Here is a 20878-nt window from a genome sequence, read left to right on the forward strand (position 1 = left end):
ACCTAAAAGTGAGAAGAGGCATTCGCATGGCCCTGCTGTAGCCGTCGTCGCAAGATATTTACCAGTGAAAAATCAGGACAGAGGGTGGGGGGGTAATAGGAGCCTATATAAGAAAAAGACCCCAAAATCGGGATTGTCCCTATAAAATCGGGACATCTGGTCACCCTAGCACACCCCCAGGGAGTGGCGGGGACCCACACATGTGAAACGGAGCTCATTTCTAGTTCAGGCCCATCTTTTTAAAAAAAGTACTTTAGGCAGGGTTAACATACATCCGTATTTTCCCGGACAAGTCAGGCTTTTTGGTTCTTAAATCGCTTAAATTTTTAAATTTTAAAAATTCCTCCTGGGAAAATATGGAAGTATGGTAACCCTATTGGTACAAAAAATACATACTGGGGCACATCCCTTAAATCAGAACTTTTTATTGGGAACCGGTTGTTAAGATTTTGGCAGCTCATCACTGGGGGTAACTAGTGGTGTTCCCCAAGGGTCAGTCCTAGGATCAATCCTATTCAACTTATCCATAAATGATCTGGAGAAAGGGGTAAACAGTGAGGTGGCAAAGTTTGCAGATGATACTAAACTGCTCAAGATAGCTAAGACCAAAGCAGATTGTGAAGAACTTCAAAAAGATCTCACAAAACTAAGTGATTGGGCAACAAAATGGCAAATGAATTTTAGTGTGAATAAATGTAAAGTAATGCACATTGGAAAAAATAACCTGAACTACACATACAATATGAGGGGCTAATTTGGCAACAACTAATCAGGAAACAGATCTTGGAGTCATCGTGGATAGTTCTCTGAATACATCCACGCAGTGTGCAGCGGCAGTCAAAAAAGCAAACAGGATTTTAGGAATCATTAAAAAAGGGATAGAGAATAAGGTGGAGAATATCTTATTGCCCTTATATAAATCCATGGTACGCCCACATCTTGAATATTGCTTACAGATGTGCTCTCCTCATCTCAAAAAAGATATACTGGCATAAGAAAAGGTTCAGAGAAGGGCAACTAAAATGATTAGGGGTTTGGAACGGGTTCTATATGAGGAGAGATTAAAGAGGCTCGGACTTTTCATCTTGGAAAAGAGGAGACTAAGGGGGGATATGATAGAGGTATATAAAATCATGAGTGGTGTGGAGAAAGTGAAAAAGGAAAAGTTATTTACTTGTTCCCATTATATAAGAACAAAGGGCCACCAAATGAAATTAATGGGCAGCAGTTTTAAAACAAATAAAAGTTCTTCACACAGCAGAGTCAACCTGTGGAACTCCTTATGTGAGGAGGTTGTGAAGGCTAGGACTATAACAGGGTTTAAAAGAGAACTAGATAAATTCATGGAGGTTAAGTCCATTAATGGCTATTAGCCAGGATGGGTAGGGAATGGTGTCCCTAGCCTCTGTTTGTCAGAGGGTGGAGATGGATGGCAGGAGAAAGATCACTTGATCATTACCTGTTAGGTTCACTCCATCTGGGGCACCTGGCATTGGCCACTGTCGGCAGACAGGATACTGGGCTGGATGGACCTTTGATCTGACCCAGTATGGCAGTTTTTATGTTCTTATTACTTTCCTGCTGAAGGTGCAGAGAAGGATAGTGGGGCTTTCTCAAGTCTTAATTTAAGGCAGGTGTATTGAATTCTAGAGATCTTTTCCCCCAGAAGTTTATTCAGGCATTTAGTCAGTTTAATAAGTGTAAACAAAACAAAAATACACAATAAAACAAAAACCACAGTTTTAAACAGTAACTAAAAATCTCTTAATTGTTCCAGGTTTTGTTTCCTCACTCCTTTTAATATGTGCGTTGTCATGCTACTGGACCTTGGCATTTGATTGTCTCTAGTGTCTTCCAGGAGGAATATAAACAAGACCTGCATATGTGTGCATATTGTATCACACACACAACTATATTGAAATAACATTAAGGTTGCATAGTTAAGAAATGGTAGGCCTATAGTTGCCTGTGCATTCTTAATTCAGTTCTCTTGTGAGTATGCATTATAATAAAGTCTTTAATTACATGATCGCATGCTATTTTGCGCAGGCCCCCTCCCTCATTCAGTACATAGGATGGGCCCGCCCTGGGGATGAATCAAGGTTCTATAGGGAAAGAGGATGTTGTCTTTAGGCCTCCTGCTTTGTTTGCTGCAGAAGCTGAAAGATGTGTAGCGAATTAAGTAGGGGACTGCAGGAAGCATAGGCGCTGACTTCTGCTCCTGCTGGCGGGTGCTCAACTCCCATCAGCCCCTGGCCCTGCGCCCACTCCACCCCATCCACGAGGCCCCGCCCCCTCCCACTTCTGCCCTGCCCCTAGTCCAACACCTTCCTCAAATCCCTGTCCTGGCCCCGCCTCTTTCCCCTCTCCTCCCCTGAGCACACCACGTTCCTGATCCTCCTCCTCCCTCCCAGCATGCCGCCAAACAGCTGTTTGGCAGCAGCTAGGCAGGAAGCACTGAGAGGTAGGCAGAGGAGTAGGGACGTGGTGCGGTCAGGGTGAGTGGGGGGAGCTTGGCTGCCAGTGGGTGCAGAATACCCACTAATTTTTCGCTGTGGGTGCTCCAGCCCCGGAGCACCCATGGAGTTGGTGCCTATGGCAGGAAGAGAAAGAATGGTCTCATGGTTCTGGCAGTTAAATGCTGCCTTAGAGAACTGGATTCTATTCCTGCCTCTACCAGAGTTCCTACGTAAGTCAGTTAAACCAGATTTTTCACAAGTGGGCACTGCATGTGTATTCCTCATTTTCTGAGTGCCTGACTTGCACACTCAGCTGCAACTGAAGTCAATGGAAGCTGTTCTTTGGCAATATATAATGCTGAGTATTCCGAAAAATCGGATCCTAATTGAGCGCTCAAAATTAGTTGACATTATGACATTAATCGCTCTGTGCCTCAGTTCCTTATCTGTAAAATGGTAATATGCTAACTCACTTCACAAGGGTGTTGTGAAAATAAATTCATTAGTGTTTGTGAAGCATTCTGATACTGTAGTGATGAGCACCATGGAAAAGCCCATGAGGAGATCATCATTCTGTTTTCAGAACAAGGTTTCACTGAACACCATCAATCCTGTGCCTTGAATGAGGCAGAGGTCCTATAGTAAAATTAGTATGCAATTATGTAATTAACGACTGTATCTTAATGTATCCACACACGGGGCGTGAACTAAGGTACAGTCTTAATTCTGGCATTCCTAACTTCTGAGTGCTGGACTTTACAGCCTTAATAGTTTGTTGGCATACTTTTTGGGTGTATTTTAAATATATACATAATATATATACAACAGAAGTCTAAGCTCATCTTATTTTTTTAAAAAAGCTCTTCCAGATGGTGGTGGGTTTTTCTTTTCCTTTTAAGAAAGGGGTCAACTCATTTCTCCCGCCCCCCCGTTTCGCAAATGACCTTTAAGCTCTGCCCTGTAGTTTTCATGCAGACTAAGAGACTGGACTGCTACCAAAAACTGATGTATATCCTGACGTGAAGTCAGCAGTTCTGAGCTATAAAGGTTTTGATAGGAGCTTCTGAATATCGTATTAACCTTGAAACGGTGTGTTCCTTACAATCCTGTCTATGTTAGGAAATTTCATCTGTTGCTAACAATGACTTTCAGGAATTGGGTCCTCTTAACTGGTCAAAGCACATTAGAAGAGTGTGATTTGTCAAGTGCTGTAATGTGCTGTGTGATAACTGCTCCATGTAGAACTTGCTGGTGTGTTCTAGGTACCTTTTAGTTTGCACCAGCACGGTCTACCCAGGACAGTCAGAGCTTAGCATATTAAAGCAATTTACGAATCACACCCTTCTAATGCCCTTTACCTTGCCATTTAGACAAGCTCTTACATTACAGTTGTGACCTAACTGTATCCTAGTAGGGTTTATTGCTGGAGCTACAAATTGCATAAAATAAAAATATCAGGAACATTAAACAAGAATTAGTAGAATGTCAGCCACGCAAAACCAAGTGGAAAGAACCAAGCATTAAGGACCCAAATAGATTCTAGGTCTGTCAGGAATCCGAAGATCTTTGTCAAATCCAAATATGTGTATTGCAGTTTGTAAAGAAGGATGGTTCAAGTCTCATCTGTTCATAGATCAGCATAGCTAGCCAAAGGGTAAGCTTTGTTGGGTAAGATGGTGATTGTGGACTTCCATTCGCTATGACTTTTGTTATGACTCCTGGGTAAAGGAGTACCTATTGCATTTTCAAACCCTGGAATTGCCTTTGGCTTGGTTAAAAACTTGCCATTTCATTCTATCTCCATATAAAAATATTGGAGAACTAACTAACTATTTAAGGAATGTTTTTAAATTTTACAATTTCCTGGCAGTGTCTAACCACAAGCATTTTGTCTGCAAAGTAGTGCTTTGGGATCAATACCAGGTGCTCTCCCTTTTCTGGTACTGGGATGAGAGTGTAATTGATTTTTAACTGGTTACCTTTACAGGTCAACTTGAGTACTTCTTATAGTCAAGTTCTGAAGAATTCTGTGAACCAACTCCCTTGAGTTTTCTCTGGCAGACCAACAATCCTGATATTACGATGGCTACGATTTTCAAGATCAGCTTGTTTGTCTTGCAGCCCCTGATATTGGGTCGCCTGGTGAGTTGTTTATTTTCTTGTTGGCAGCCTCTGTGTGCTTTCCATGGTGGCAATGGAAAAGTTGGCTCCTTTATTCTGTCTGTATTCTTGTAACTTTAGCAGCCAGGGTTTCAAAGAGTTCTGTAGCCTTCTCTGATTTGGCATCTATTGTTTTCATTTTTATAATTAGTCTTCTCCAAGGTGCCCTGAACTGCTCAAAATATCTGTTGACAAGGCCACCTTGACACTCACACCTAACTCTCTTGCAATGGTTGCCTCTAAATTTGAATCCGTATTGGTTTTCTTTATCAAACTGGCTGGTCCCCCTCTAGTAATGCTTTAGGAAAATCTTACTACAGGTATTAGCTATAATAGAAGTTTTTGAGGGCCAATATCAATATAAAATTATAAAGCATACTGTTAGTGCTACATATATAGCTGCATAAAATTAAGAAAAGTTACATCAGAGTGCAAGGACCATTCTATCTGTCTACCATAACTCTTCCTGCCTGATTCATGTCTCCTCTTTAACGCTTTAAATATTTGTGGCTAGAGAGAGAAGGGAAAAAAATTGGAAGCATGCTGCCTTAGTTTTACTGCTGCTACCTGTATCCTACCATCTGTTGCTCAAAATGGTGTGTGTGGAGTTGTGGTAGTGGTGAAGACACTATGGTGGAGTAGCAATGATATCTCCAGCTGTAGTGGAGGCCATTGGTGGTCTTCTGAGCAGCTTCAGGGTTGCTGCCCTTCTCCCTCTCTTCCAGTTCTGCTTTCTTTTGAAGAGACCAGGAGGGTGAAAGAATATCTTTTATTGGACCAACAGACAGTTACTGTTGTACCACAGTATCTTAGAATAATCTGCACTGGGATCACATGTAAGAAATGTAACACAATAGCACTTTACTGTCCTTGTTCCCCTAGAAAATAATTTCTAGTGCTCAGATTATGTATCATGGTTTTGGTTTAGTTGCCCAGTTGTACCTATTTTACAATGCATTATTATTATTATTTCCTTCAAAGCATCTCCTTAACGTCTGACTGGCTTGCATTGCTGGAAAATAGCCATGGTTTTGGATGATCTACCTAACTTAAAAGAAACCTACACTTCCTTGCTCTCCTCAACTATGGAAGACTTAGAGGTGGATTTTGACTCCAGACTGGAAGAAGATGACCTGAAACAGGATGGTACTTGTGAAGGTTCCACCATCTTTGTCGCTTTTAAAGGAAATATAGATGACAGAGACTTTAAACAGAAACTGGATATCATATTGAAGAATGTACCTGGTCTCTTACACATGGGTAATCCATTTTCTTGTCACTTTTCAACTTCTGTTTCCTTTTCTCTCTCTCACACATGCACATCCTATTCTAAATTAAGGTACTCTAGACCAGTGGTTCCCAAACTAGGGGCGCCGCTTGTTCAGGGAAAGCCCCAGGCGGGCCGGGCTGGTTTGTTTACTTGCCGCATCTGCAGGTTCAGCTGATCGCAGGTCCCACTGGCCGCTGTTCGCCGCTCCAGGCCAATGGGGGCTGCCGGAAGGGCGGCCAGCACATTTCTCGGCCTGTGCCGCTTCCCCACAGCCCCCATTGGCTGAGAACGGCAAATCGTGGCCAGCGGGAGCCGCGATAGCCCGAACCTGTGGACGTGGCAGGTAAACAACCGGCCCGGCCCGCCAGGGGCTTTCCTTGAACAAGCGGCCCCCCCTAGTTTGGGAACCACTGCTCTAGACTGTAATAAATTATTGTGATTATTTTTTTTGTAAAAGTTTACAGTGCTTTTTCCTCTGGACAGCATAGAGTGAAAACGTGTTCTGAAATTCTTTAGCTGCTTAATATCATTATGATTGTATTATTAGTTCAGCATTTTTCCTCCCACTTATTGAATTCCCCTATCCTACTGTCAACTTTTTAACTCTCTTTTCACCAAAAGTTACATACATCTTTGTTTTATAGTATTTTGGCCCATGTCCTGTCTGCACCCATAGATTTTCTGAGATACCTTGGAATTGTGTATGCAGCTGAAAACGTCCTACAGCTTCCCTTTAATGTGGCTATTAATACCAGCAAAGAGGTCCATAATATGTGCTGGTTTTCCCCAGGATCTTCACTATTTTTGTCAGTCATTTCTTATAGTCTTATAAAATAGTTTTTATTGCATACTTTTTGTAGATACCAGGCTTACTATGACTTTTTAAGGTTCTTTCCAGCTATTAGAGAACTTTAGTTCTCTAGAATAAAGATCTGTGTAAGGAATTTTACTCTTTTTTGGGTTTGTCTAAACAAAGTTTTACCAGTTGTACCACATATAATTAAATTAAGCTATAAACGAAATTTAAGTTTTTTAATGGTATGAACCCCTGTGTGGATGTTCTTATTCCAATATAAGTGGATTTTTTGGTTTAGCTTAAACCTCTTCCCAAGCAACATAAGATAAACTGAATAAGGAGGCTATACCTATATAAGTATAGCAGTTTAAAATGACACCTTTTTTTACACCAGTATAATTTCCCCATGAAGACATGCTTTATTGTAAGAGGCTCTTTCTCCTTAATGCATTTCCCCTATGGAATATTTTTGTGCTACACCCCTTTGGATTCTCTGGGAGGTAGACTCTCAGAAATCTGTCTCAGATTCTGTGGAAGATTCTTTTTCTCGCTCCACATGTTTGAATTAAGATTCGACCCCTCTATTCCATCTAGTCAATTTTGTGTGTTTGAATATTGGCCCATTTACGCTATCGGTCAGAGTTTTAAATATTTCCTGCGTTATCCTGGACCTCTTTCCGCAGTGTAGGGTCATTAGTAATTATAATGTAATTGATCTACCAATTCTAGAGTGCTCCCCCAAAAAATCCTTTTCACCTCGCGTTAATCTCCTCCTTCTGTACCTTAGTCAGGAACTGATCCATCAGTTTCAGTGGGAATTGGTGTTCTACCAATAAAATAAAAACCAGCAGGATCTTATTAAAGGGGAAAAGGCAAAATGCCACATTTATTGTGAATACAGAAAGAATTCTAGTAAGCAGTTAGTTACAGCTATAACATTCCATTCAATTTCATATTTATTCTCACACATACGTTCTGCAAGGTTGTTATCATAGTTACCAGCCTTAGAGTTGCTCATGCCAAGCCACTGGCCAAGTGGCCTGGACATGAGGAGGGAGCAGGTCCTTGCCAGCTGCTCATCTGATGCTCCTGGAAGTTGGTTTGCAGAATCAGACCCCAAAGTTCTCACTTTCTAGAGTGCATTTTTATAGGAATTTCTTCCTGTGCCAATCTATGGGAATTGCTTCATCGTGCTGTTGCTCAATCAATCAGCAGATGGCTCATTCCTGACTGCTCTGTGCTGCCAGATGTTATCCTGTTCTTTGGTTCTCCCATTCTTGAGGCTGTTGGGTGGATTCCAGTCTGCCCTCCGGGGGCCCCCTGGTTATTTCCACTTGACGCCTTCTTCAGCCGATGGACACTGGATTCTTAGGCTGGCACCTCCCTGGTCATTCAGTTATTATCCACACCAAGCATCCATCCACATACATCCTCTATCTCTATTTTAATCACAATTGTTAACAAAGCGAGATGAATACAACAAAAGGGTGGGGAGTCTCTGGGTGCTGTTTCTGTTGTTACAGAGTATTGCTTTGAGTCTCTCTCTGTGTGAGTAGTTGTTGTTACAGAGACTTGCTTTGAGAACAGACTCTGTCTTAGAATGTACTAACACAATTAGCAGCTTGCAAGTTTCACACATAGAGGGAGAGAAACAGTACCAAAAACCAGGAGACCTCTTAATTAGTAATACCCTGGAATTTAAACTATGGGGAATCAAACACATTTGTGATTTTAATACAGAACTTCTTTAATATGATCCAACATTGGGAGTCTTTTCATTGCCTTTAAGAACTAGAGTGGATCTGTATTTAATTTGAGCAAATCCCACTCTATTATAGCATATATTATAAACTATGGCAATAGGTGCTTTAGAAGAAGTGAAGGAATTGGTTTTAAAAATGCATGGTTCTGTGTGAAACTAAAACTTTTAAAATTAATGTGAACGAGTGGCAAATTGTTTAAGCTGATTTTTAGAACAAAATAGAGCTCCGAAAGTATAGGGGAAATAAACTGCATCTTTGTGAGACATGTGTAAGAACCTGAGATAAATAGTATTTGAAAAGCAAGAAGGGAAAATGAATCACTAATAACTAGGTATATTAAAACCAGTAATGAGATCTTTTAAATGTTTTTTAGAAGTATAAAATGAGATCCAACAAGGTTTTTGATAGGATAGAACAATAAAGAGCTATTGATGAAAGAAAAGGAAATGGCAGAAGAATTAGTTCTTTACATCAATGTGAAAGGGAGGATTAAATAATTTACCCTTGAGGCAATGTCTGCAGATACGAAAGAGGATAAACAGTACAATAGAGATGTCTTTCTGCTGTTACACTAACCATTTGGCTGAGACACTAAGCACTTGGTAGTGATGGATTATTACATTCACAAGTGATATGATATTAAGGAATAAATAATTAACAAATTTAGTAAGTCTTTTGTCACTAGGGGAAATATCAAGTGATTGGGAAACAGCAACCATAGGTCCAAATTGTAAAGAGACTTTCTTGAACAAGTTAAAAATTATAGCTCTGTACATCTATATTAGGAATAAAATTTGTAGATGATTTTAATGTATTGCATAGTGACATGCTTTGGATAAGTATATCTTAAATAACTGTATCCAGGATGATTTGCCTTTCACCTATCTATTCTGGTTCCTACCTATTACTTTTCCAATAATTGATGATCTACGTAGAGGGGACTGAATAGATTCAATGTAGCTAGCTTTCTGAAAAACTTGTAGGTTTTACATATGTTTGTTGTATATGCTGTCTAAATATGAGTTGAGTATACCAAAGGAGGTTAAGCAAGTTAGTTGAAGTTAAGGATGTGTATTCTTCATAGATGCTACTGGTAAGTTTCAGAGCCACATATATAGTGAAGACTATTACAGGAATGAAAAACTGACTCAGTCTGGAACTCTGCTTCTCTGAATAGCCATTTATTTTGAATAGTTACACCGTTTCAAACCAGTCTACACAAAAAAAGTTTTAATTTTCTGATAGCCTCTCTGAGTTACTATGTTGGCCATGGTGTGCTGGTTTTCATCTCTGTGGTTCTTTATGAAGTTGACTTTTTGGGAAAATAACTGGTATGGTTTGGCATGATTACACAGCTGTATAGAAAACTTCCCCATCTCCACATATTGGAATAACCATTGACAATCTTGAAAGCCAAATAGGTAGCTCGGTTTTCATCTTTGTTCTGGTACGCTATTACATTGTTTGTTTAAAAAATGACTTAATACTCCATTTTATTTTTCTTTTAACTAAGAATCCAACAAGTTAAAATTGCAGAAGGTAGAACCCTGGAACAGTGTACGTGTTACATTTAATATACCCCGTGAAGCTGCAGAGCGGCTGCGAATTCTGGCTCAGAGCAACAACCAGCAGCTCCGTGACTTGGGAATTCTCTCTGTTCAGATTGAAGGTACGTCACATCTCTTGTTAAGAGGTGCTAAAATTGTGGCTGTGCTAAAACTGCAATATTGATAAACAATTTTTGTGCTTGAGAATGGGCTTCACAGACCTTCTGAAACTTTAGTTTCGAGAAATGTCTTCCTTTGTTTTCTGAAGCAGTCCATTTTTCTGTAGCTGTATTGAAACAACACTTACTTTGTTTGTTCCTTCAGGGGTAAGTTTACATGTAATAGTTACTTGAGTTTGAAATTCTGTAGAAGGTGTTTCTGAATGTCATTACCAACATGTTACTGAGGGATTGTACACACAACCGCTTATGTCAGTATAATTTATGTTGCTCATGGGTGTGAATAAGCGACGTAAGTTACACCAACCTAAGCTCTGGTGTGGATAGTGCTGTGTCGGCAGGAGAGCTTCTCCCACTAATATAGCTACTGCGTCTTGTAGAGGTGGTTTTATCATGTTGACGGGAGAGCTCTCTCCTGACATCATAGAGCATCTTCCCCAGATGTGGTACAGCGGCGCAGTTGCATCGGTGCCACTGTAGTGCTTCTAATGTAGATTAGCCCTTATCTTTTTTTAAAAAAATTGCATATTTTCATGCTGTTGTCTAAGATGAAGCTTTCCTCTTAAAATCAGTGGCTTTCATAATTAGAGTTGCACTCCTGGCTGATCCTACAAGAACAAGCCCAGGGCACAGTATGCAAGGTTCAAACCCAGGGCATGTAGCTTGTCAGTCTTTTTGCCTCAGGATGCTCCATTCTTCGCTTATTAAAGACCACAATTCAATTTTCAATATATTGACTGCATACTTGAGGAGTGGGCAAGAGTAGTGTGTGTTACATAATCACCCTATATTCCAAAGTGCAAAGTAGCTCAAAATTTGACACCATCTTTAAATGCTGCTTTGTAGGTTGGTTCCTTCCTCTCCCTTGTCCTCCCACCCCATGTATATAATTTAACTTCATAGATTGTGTATTACTTCCAGGTGAAGGTGCCATCAACTTGGCTTTAGGTCAAAATAGAAGTCAAGATGTCAGGATTAATGGGCCCATGGGAGCAGGCAATTCAATACGAATGGAGACAGGATTTCCCATTCAGAGTGGCCAAGGTAAGTTAAATTTAGTGTTACACATTATTACATTTATTACTAAGCTTATTGTGATTGTAGCAACAGTTGCTAGTAGAGTTGTAACTCCAATAAGCAATATGCATACCAGTTTCCCTGCTGTCAGTGTCCCATCCCATGTAAAATATCCAGTGTGTGAATACTTGTATGTTGTTACTTCCCACAAGTAGCCATGCTAGTAAATTTCAGTTGAATGTCCAGATAGTGAATACAAAAGGTGAATGATCACAGAAAAGTGAACTCATATGAAAATTAGCACAGATTCCCACAATACATTTTTGCATTATTCATTCAGTTTTACTGCTGCTTTAGTATGGCTGTTTTCCTGTACATTAACACTGTTGTAATGGAGAACTATTTCTCATCCAAGTTGTATGCTTAAACAAAAACTGCATATATGCCATCCATTATCCTATCATGCCAGTATAACTCATAAATTGCAGGAAGTCACACTACTGAATAAGTTAAAGGAAAATCGTTCTGTAATAAAGTATTCTAATAGTTGTATTGAATTACAAAGCAAAGTAAATAATTTTAAAACAATTAAAATAGGATTTAATACAACTTTTTAAAAAATTAACAAATAGGGAGCTTTCATTGACATTCTAATGTACAGTAGATTTGGACAAGAGAAATGTAGCTATCCACTGGAATGAATGGAAAAGAAATTTACATTGTGGGTGGAAATCTGGTTAATTTAAGAGTAGTTAAATCACTGTAATTAACAAAAAATGTAAAATAGACTATTACTTCCACTATGAAAATCTTTGAGCTTCATTTCCTAGGTCTCAGTGTACTTTGCATAGAAAGTTAGAGATTTGGGTGCCTAATTCCCGTAGACATTTTTGAAAAATCTCAGCCTGAGTGAAACCATGAAGTTTTTTCCTCCAAATATCTCTTCATATGGTCCTTTTCTCTCCATCTCCTTAATGCTTTTCTAGAGCCCAGAGTATATGTGTAACTTTTTACAAGTGAGTAGTCCTGTTCAAGTCAATGGGATTACATTTGTGTAAAGTTATGCACATGGTTAAAGCTTTATGGGATTAGGAGCTAGATTTGTATGTGTGGGATTCAGAATACTTTCCCAAAAGTTCACTTAGATAAGTGTTTTGTTTTGTTTTGTTTTTACCTTCTGTGTAGCACAGAAAAAAAAATCAAAGGTACATTATTGTAACTAGAGTATATTTGCCACAGGCTCATGGAAGTGAGACTGGTTCTCCATTCCCTTTTTTTCCTTGAACTTTATGACTTTTTTATTATTTGGAGGATAGGGCTGCCAATGATGCTTGTGGCCATTTTTTCCTAACACAAGAAAAGGGAAGAATCTACCATTCCCACTACAAATCCATTCTGCAGAGAGGTTGAAGACTTCAGGAAAGAAATCACTTTGAATTAACATATTCTGATTTTAAAATAATAATTCTGTCAATGAGGAATCTATGTAGTCTGGAGGAATGACATGAGAATTTGTAATCCTCAGGTCCTGAGTTCTAATTTTGGTTCTGCCACTGATTTGGAGTGTGGCTTTGAGCAAGTCACTTTACCTCTTTTGCCTCTCATCTGTAACATAAAGAAAATACATATGAATACTTTGCAAGGTGTATTTTGATAATGTTTGTACAGCTTTTTGAATGTGTAAAGTGCATTATACATTATTACTTGGTTCAATATTACCAAAAACGTCAGCTGCACATTTTTCAAAGGTCTTCTGAGTTCAAATTTTTACTTTAATTAAAGCTAATTTTTCTTTGAAGAGAGAAGCTAATGAATACATTTGGAATAAAGTTGTCTGTTTACCCTAGAATCTGAAGTTTTCAGGGTAAGAAATGCTTCTCCCCAGAAATAAAAGGAGGAATATATATAGCTTTGTTGGTTAATAGTTCAGTCACTGTAAGATTTAGGCTGCTACAGATTTTTTTTTCCTGTTGATTCAGTACCAAAGCAATAAGTTAAACTTAAATGTTTTATTTACATTGTAGATGTTTTGTTTTATTTACAGATCTAGACACATGAAAACATGCTTTGAATGGCCTTTTGGTATTTCTGAACACACTAAGGGAGGTGACCATCTTGCTGGAAAAAGTGATAAGCAAATCAATGTCAATATGGAAGTCACATGTAAGAGACTAAATTGCCATCCCAGTAAAATATTAGCTTAACAGTCATAAAGCACTTTAAAAATTAATCAAAAGTTTATGCCAGTTTCCATCCTAGAGAAATATTAGTTCATCTAATCTATTTTTATATCCTGCTCCTCACTCTGGTACAGGGGCGGGCAAACTTTTTGGCCTGAGGGCTGCATCGCGTTTCCGAAATTGTATGGACGGCTGGTTAGGGGAGGCTGAGCCTCCCCAAACAGCCAGGTGTGGGCTGGCCACCACCCCCTATCCGACCCCGCCCTTCCCCGTCCCCTGACCACCCCCGGAACCCCTGCCCCTGACTGCTCCCCGCCGCCCCATCCAACCCCTCCTCTCATTCTGACTGTCCCCCTGGGACTCCTGTTCCATCCAACCACCCCTTCTCCCTGTGCCCTGACTGTCCCCAGATCCCTGCCCCTGACTGCCCCCCGCCACCCCATCCAACCCCCCCTTCTCCTTCCTGACTGCCCTCTGACCCCTGTCCCCATTCAACCCCTCTGTTCCCCGCCCTCTGACCGCACTGACCCCTATCCACACCCCCACCACCTGACCACCCTCCCTGAACTCCCTTGCCCTCTATCCAATCATCCGTGCTCCCTGCCTTCTGCCCGCTTACCGCGCTGCCTGGAGCACCGGTGGCTGGCGGCTCTACAGATGCACCACCCAGAGCACCAGGACAGGCAGCCGCGGCTTTGCAGCCCTGCCGCCCAGAGCATTGCGCCGGCGGTGCAGTTAGCTGAGGCTGCTGGGGAGGGGCCGGGGGGCTAGCCTCTTGGGCCAGGAGCTCAGGGGCTGGGCAGGAGGGTCCTGCGGGCCGTAGTTTGCCCACCTCTGCTCTGGTAGCTAAGCACATTTTTCAGTTTCTCATGTGAAGCTTTCATATTGCCATTGAGTCAGATATCACTTTTTTTTTTTTAGCACAGTAGATGCCACCAGTGGTAGGTTCAGAAATTCCAATAGTATTTCGAAATATTCTTTGTATAAATACCTCCTTTTATTACTAGTGAGAATTTTCATACTTCGCAAACTTTCAGACTGATAAGCTGACTAAAATGAGTGGAGTTTTCATTAAGTAAGTTCAATTTGAGTCTTTTCTTGGGGAAGAATTCTTTACGTTTAAAGAAATGTTTTGTTTAATGAAAAATTGATAATGCTATTCTAACTGTTTTTGTTTTGAAACCAGTGTTATCCATTGTAGGTACAGTAATATGACCAACTGCATCTAAGATCTAACAAATAATGATTTTTAATTTTCTAGGGTTAATAAGAATGAACAACCCTGCAACTGTTATGATGTCCCAGAGTGGAAATGTTTCCTCTTCTATGATGGCAAGTGGAGCTAATGCAGAGCTGCAGCCCAGGACACCTCGACCTGCTTCACAGTCAGGTAAAAAAGAACATGTACAGCAATAGCATTTGTCTGTCACTATCGCTGTTACAGAGACAAGGAGGGGGAGGCGATATCTTTTATTGGACCAACTTCTGTTGGTGAGAGAGACAAGCTTTCAAAGTTACACACAGCTTACAGAGCCCTTCTTCAGCTCTTGGTAAGCTCAAAACCTAGTCCCTCTCACCAACAGAAGTTGGTTGAATAAAAGAGATTACAACAACACTACATACAACTATTGTTATTGACAGTTTTTTACCGCAAAGTACTTCTGACTTCTTTTTCCTTCAGCATACAGGGACATGAGTACACTCTGAAGGATATCACCAACATTTTGTCCAGGGCTGTCCCCCTACTTTTCTAACAGACACCCCTCCTTGAATGATTTCTTCACTGGAAGAAAGTATTGTCATTACCTGGAAAGGTTTCTTCTACAGGTTTTAAACATTAGAAAAACCTTTAGTAACAGAAATCTTGATGACCATTGTCAGAATTGTTTCTTACTGTAGTACTGTTAAAATATTTTTAGTTGCATCTGGAAAGGAAAGCTTCCCCACACTGTTGTTCCTCCTCTCTGCCTGGAGGGATCACCACTCAGGGTCAGAGAATAATATAGTTTTTGTGTGCTGTCAATTCTTAGGGTATATCTACACTGCAAAAACACACCAGCGGCAGCGCATCCCAGAGCCCAGTATAACAGGGTGCCACTTGGAACCGGGGTACCACTGAGCCCGCCTGACCCACCAGCCTGGGCTTCCTTTCACACTGTGGTGCTGTGATAAGTTGCCACGCTCTCCTCTTTCACCAGCATACACACAGATAGGGACACCCCCCCTGCAGCTTCTCACACAAATGCTGAGATCAGCTCTGCCTGGGAAGGCTCAGCTAAGGCACCTCCCAGTTGTTAGGACATGCCCCTCTTGAATGTAAACCCCAAGTTGTACCGTCTTGCACTGCACAGGAAACTGTACAGCGTAAGCTCCTAAAATTCACCCCCCTCCCTCAATGTGGAGAGAGATATGCAACAGCTTTCTGCCCCAAGGTATAATTTCCTCACACACTGGTTTTAGACAAAACAAAAACAAGTTTATTAACTACAAAAGATAGATTTTAAGTGATTATAAGTGATCAAGGCAGATTACCTTAGTAAATAAACAAAACCGCAAATTGAGTTTAACACAGTAGACAGGTAGGATATGAATTAGCAAATTCTCACCCTAAACAGGCTGGCAGATTCTTAAGGCACAAGCTGCCTTGGCTTTGCAGCTTGGCTTTCCCAGGTTTTCATGCACAAGCTAAAAATTCCTCTAGCCTGGGATCATCACTTGCAACAGTTCAATCCTTGCCCCTCAGGTGTTTCCAAGTGTGTTTTTGTAGGGAGAGTGAGGTCTTATCATGATGTCATTGTCCCCCTTTTGTATCTTCTTTCCACTTGCTGGAAAGCTCTTTTGCTGTGACCTGGGTCAAACAGTTCCCATTCTGTAGTGCTGTTTCTGAGAGGTTTCTATTGTACACAGTTCCTGGGGTAATCCTTGTGCTTGTTTGCATTTCCTCAATAAGCTTTTAGGATTGTTTGGTCTTTTTTACTGTTGTACCCAAAAGGCTGCTTGTGGGTGTTTTCAGTCTTGCAACATGTTTCAGTAACACGTTCATAACTTCACATATGACGATAGCACATACAATCCAACGAGATATTAATGTCTAACAAATCAAGACTTCTAGCATGATACCTCACAAGGCACACTTTGTATAAAACATATCCTAATTAAATGATTGTGGTGAATATTGGGATGCCAGGGTGTGTCACCCAGGTCTACAAACTTGGGCTTGCACTGCAGCTCTGAAAATCGCCATGTTGATGTTCCTGATGGGGCTATGAGACCCACCCGCCTCAGAACATCCACACGGCTATTTTTAGCACTATAGCCTGAGCCCCACAAACCCAAGTCTGTAGACTTCAGGTTCTGAGACTTGATGCCATGGTGTTTTCTTTTTTGGGTGTTTGTGTTTGTTTTTTTTTTTTTTTTTGTATAGACGTACTGTTAGTCTCATTACTGAGACTACCAGCTAAGGTGATGGCATTTTTGTGATGTGGATCTGTCTACCTTTGTCTTTTTAGACTCTTTAGGATAGGGATGTTATGTTTGGAAACATCTAATATATTTTCAGCTTTGCTACTATCTAAATAAGATATTTAGGCACCTAAATAAGTGGCCTGATTTCCCTTCTTCCCCCCCACCCTCAACCCCCCAGAGGTGCAGCTCCTACTAGAGTCTCCTTTCCTTGGCCTTTTGCATTAGAATTCTTATTTTATACACTGCCATTGGTGGGTGTGGCACTTCTCAGCATGGGGACCTTATCACTTTGGGGAGCTTACATTTCGATATAATTATATATGAATCTATAATAAATTAACGATCATGAATACTATGGTAGGTAGGGCTAGGAAAAGGATGTGTAGGTTGAGGCAAAAATGAGAAGCAAATACGCCTCTTTGGGAAGTACAATTTTTCAATACAAGTCGACTGGAAGTTGAAGGCCTGATTTTCTCTGCCTAGTTTTGCCACTGCAAGTTGTGTGAGTTTTGGACTATTGAGGCACAGAAAGGTTAAGTGACTTGCCCCTTTTTAAAATAGTCAGTATTCTTGTCCAGTTTTGTAAAGTGCTTCTAAAATCCTTTTGATGTAAGGCACAAAGCAAAAGCAAAACATTATCATTTTTCTTTACAGAAAATATTAACTACTTCTCTGGAAATGTTATCTAATTACACTACCTTCATAATTTCTTGTTATTTCATCTTCACTTCAGAGTTGGGAGGTTTTTTGGTCCCAGTAAATATATATGTCTTATATAAGAATAGGTTCTTGGAGACCACAGTACTGTATTTATACCTTTCACAATGCTTATGATTAGATTCTTAAGGTTGCCAGAAATTCTGGCTTCTTTTAGTGTACTAATTATTGTCTACATCGGAAAATTGGAATGCTGGAATGTGAATTTTTATTGGATTTCAAGTTCAGAGGAGAAAACAAACGCAAGCAAGTAACTTACTCTTTCTTGTTTTCTATCTTTGGCTGCAGTGTATTATTTATTGTCACATTTGTTTGCTATTTTAATAGATTCAATGGATCCACTCTTGTCTGGACTAACTATCCAGCAGCAAAATCATCCATCTGGCTCTTTAGCACCTCAGATCCATTCAATGCAATCAGTTCCTGTAAACAGACAAATGAACCCAGCTAACTTTCAACAACTGCAGCAACAGCCACAGCTGCAGCCACGTCCCCCCCAGCAACATCAGCAGCCACAACAGGGTATTCGACCTTCATTTACTACCCCAGCTCAGGTTCCAGTTCCTCCTGGTTGGAACCAGCTGCCTTCAGGAGCACTTCAACCTCCACCAAGCCAAGGAACAATGGGTACTTTGACAGTAAACCAGGGATGGAAAAAGGCCCCATTGCCTGGACAAATGCAGCAACAACTCCAAGCAAGGCCATCTTTAGCAACAGTCCAGACTCCCTCCCACCCTCCACCTCCATACCCTTTTGGAAGCCAGCAAGCCTCTCAGGCTCATCCAAACTTTTCTCAAATGAACAACCCTGGTCAATTTACTGCTCCGCAGATGAAAAATCTCCAGGGAGGGCCCTCACGGGTTCCTACACCACTACAGCAACCCCACCTGACCAGCAAATCTCCTGCTTCTTCTCCCTCCTCCTTCCAGCAGGGATCTCCTGCATCTTCTCCAACAGTTAACCAAACACAGCAGCAGATGGGACCAAGGCCTCCTCAGAATAATGCACTTCCCCAGGGATTTCAACAGCCTGTCAGTTCTCCTGGTCGTAATCCTATGGTGCAACAGGGGAATGTACCCCCCAACTTCATGGTGATGCAGCAGCAAAACCAAGGTCCACAAGGTTTACATCCTGGCTTAGGAGGTAAGAAAATCAGACCTTTCTGTCATCAAAAATAAAAGTTACATTATAAAAAGACAGCTAGAACTTATATCCAGACTTCAGAGTAACAGCCGTGTTAGTCTGTATTCGCAAAAAGAAAAGGAGTACTTGTGGCACCTTAGAGACTAACCAATTTATTAGAGCATAAGCTTTCGTGAGCTACAGCTCGCTGTAGCTCACGAAAGCTTATGCTCTAATAAATTGGTTAGTCTCTAAGGTGCCACAAGTACTCCTTTTCTTCTTATATCCAGACTGTTACTTTAAAAAAGGTAGTTTAAAAACCCTTTCCATTGAATAAGTACATAACTTGTCTCAGCTTTCCCCTTTCAAACTGCTGATGTATCCCCATGACTCTCTCCTCACTTGTTTTGCTCCATGTCATCCCCTTCCTAACATTTGCACTCTTTTCTCTCTGCCTTCAAGGTATGCTACTGTATTCTTTTCTAAAATTCACACCTCCTTTGACGTCACCTCCCTCACTATCTTCTTCCTTCTCTTTTGTCTACTCATGCTTCCTCAGTTTTCTCCTCTTTAGCTCTCTTCTTGGTCCTCTGCTTCTACTGCATCACTCCAGACACTACTTTAACTACAGGCACTAAGGACCTGTTTTTGGCCAGATCCCACATCCCTTTTCTTGTTGTCTTCCACCTGTCTGTTGCCTTCAAGAGCCTCCTCCTAGACTTTTTCTACTCTTTAGGCGTTTGTAGTTTTTGTGCTAGACTGGATCTCATACTTTCTCTGAACATTCCTTCAGCATTTCCCTGAATGGCAGCATTCAGTTCATCATGTCTGTTCTCCTCAACATTCAAGTTGTTGCTAAATCCTGCTGCGTTTTTTTATTTCCAAAAACATCCATCTAACTCCATCCCTACTGCTAAAACTTTTGTCAATACTCTAGTAATCTCTTTCCTTGCCTAATGCACCATCCACTGTGGCTTCCCAGGTTCTCATATCGTACACCTCAAGTCTATCCAATAGGCTGTTCCATGCCTCTTGCTCCAACCAAATCTCTCATCTGTTTAGTCTTTGCACTTTGTGTCTGATTTCCTTCTGTGTCAGATTCAAATTCTTCATGCTCTTGTTCATGGGCCTGTGTCTTGCAACTTCCCTCATCTCCAACACCCACAGGCAATTCTTTACCCTTTCTGATGCCAGATCCCCTTTTACCTAGAATAGCCACTGTCGTCTCCTCATTCCTCATCAGGATTCACTATTTCCAGATAGGTAGTCTTAACCTTGACCTCTACTCCTATAATCTTGTCAAATATTTCCCCTTAATTCTTAATATGTTAACTTAATAAAAACACAAAATCCTACTCTTTCTAATAACTATTTAAACATCTCACATAAAGACACAACCAACTAGCAAGATATTAATATAATTTGAACTTATTTCCAGATTTTCTTATTGTCCACGGTGAGGACATGGGTTACTGTATTCTCACCTGGTTTAAATTGACATAGTTCTATTGATTTCAGTGGAGCCACGCTGACTTACACCTGCTGAGGATCTTGCTTCTTATCTCTTTCCTTTGTTCATAGTTATCCCTTGCTGCATTACGTCTGAATTAAATTGTAAGCACATCGGGGTGGGGGTAGGGATCTGTCATTGTTTACATAGCACCATATACATCTATGTTGCTTTATAAATAATTCAAATATATGCATATATTTTATTCAATGCTTACTTAATTTAGCATAGTAAAAACTGTAGGTTAGATTTAATATATAGCAAAATTATTTAAGATTTTACTTTTCTGTGTTTGAGTTCTGAGTGGTTGAACTTTCACTCCTGCTAAATTACTAGGAGTTGACAGTCCTTCCATAGTTTATTTCAAAGAGTGTCTGTTCAAGATTTGCAGCTAGGTCTCAGACTTGACCAGTAATCTTGATGTCATGAAATATTAATGATTGACTTATAAGTTTATATATGTCCCAGTGATTTATTTAAATGTGCTAGAATGTTGTTAATTTACAAGGAACTCAGTGGGGCCAGAGTGTCAAATTGTGGCTTGCTAGCTCAATGGTACAGAGGCTTAAGTAGGTGCAAGGCTCCTCCTTATGCCCTGTGTGCCAGCTACCCACAACACAGGATGTGCAAGAGGAGGAAGTGGGCCCTGCAGAGTCGTTTACACCACCCCTCGCTAAGGTGGGTGAAAATGGG

General features: G+C 40.6%; 1 protein-coding gene across 7 annotated transcripts in view; it reads left to right on the plus strand.

The window, feature by feature from the left end:
* NCOA6 (nuclear receptor coactivator 6) overlaps window positions 1-20878 on the plus strand; it is a 72302-nt gene that overhangs the window by 13920 nt on the left and 37504 nt on the right. For 4 of the 7 annotated variants that reach the window (XM_073309857.2, XM_073309860.2, XM_073309858.2 and 1 more), the window contains 6 exons: window positions 4447-4601; window positions 5601-5879; window positions 9962-10117; window positions 11096-11218; window positions 14633-14761; window positions 17881-18696. In XM_073309857.2, coding sequence (XP_073165958.1) covers window positions 5645-5879; window positions 9962-10117; window positions 11096-11218; window positions 14633-14761; window positions 17881-18696 — 1459 coding nt within the window. In that variant the 5' untranslated portion in view covers window positions 4447-4601; window positions 5601-5644. Of the gene's footprint in view, window positions 1-4446; window positions 4602-5600; window positions 5880-9961; window positions 10118-11095; window positions 11219-13235; window positions 13355-14632; window positions 14762-17880; window positions 18697-20878 lie in introns of those variants that run through there. The other 3 variants (XM_073309863.1, XM_073309862.2, XM_073309861.2) reach the window with 3 other exon arrangements.

Source organism: Lepidochelys kempii, chromosome 13, assembly GCF_965140285.1.
Source record: "Lepidochelys kempii isolate rLepKem1 chromosome 13, rLepKem1.hap1, whole genome shotgun sequence".
Taxonomy (NCBI): domain Eukaryota; kingdom Metazoa; phylum Chordata; order Testudines; family Cheloniidae; genus Lepidochelys; species Lepidochelys kempii.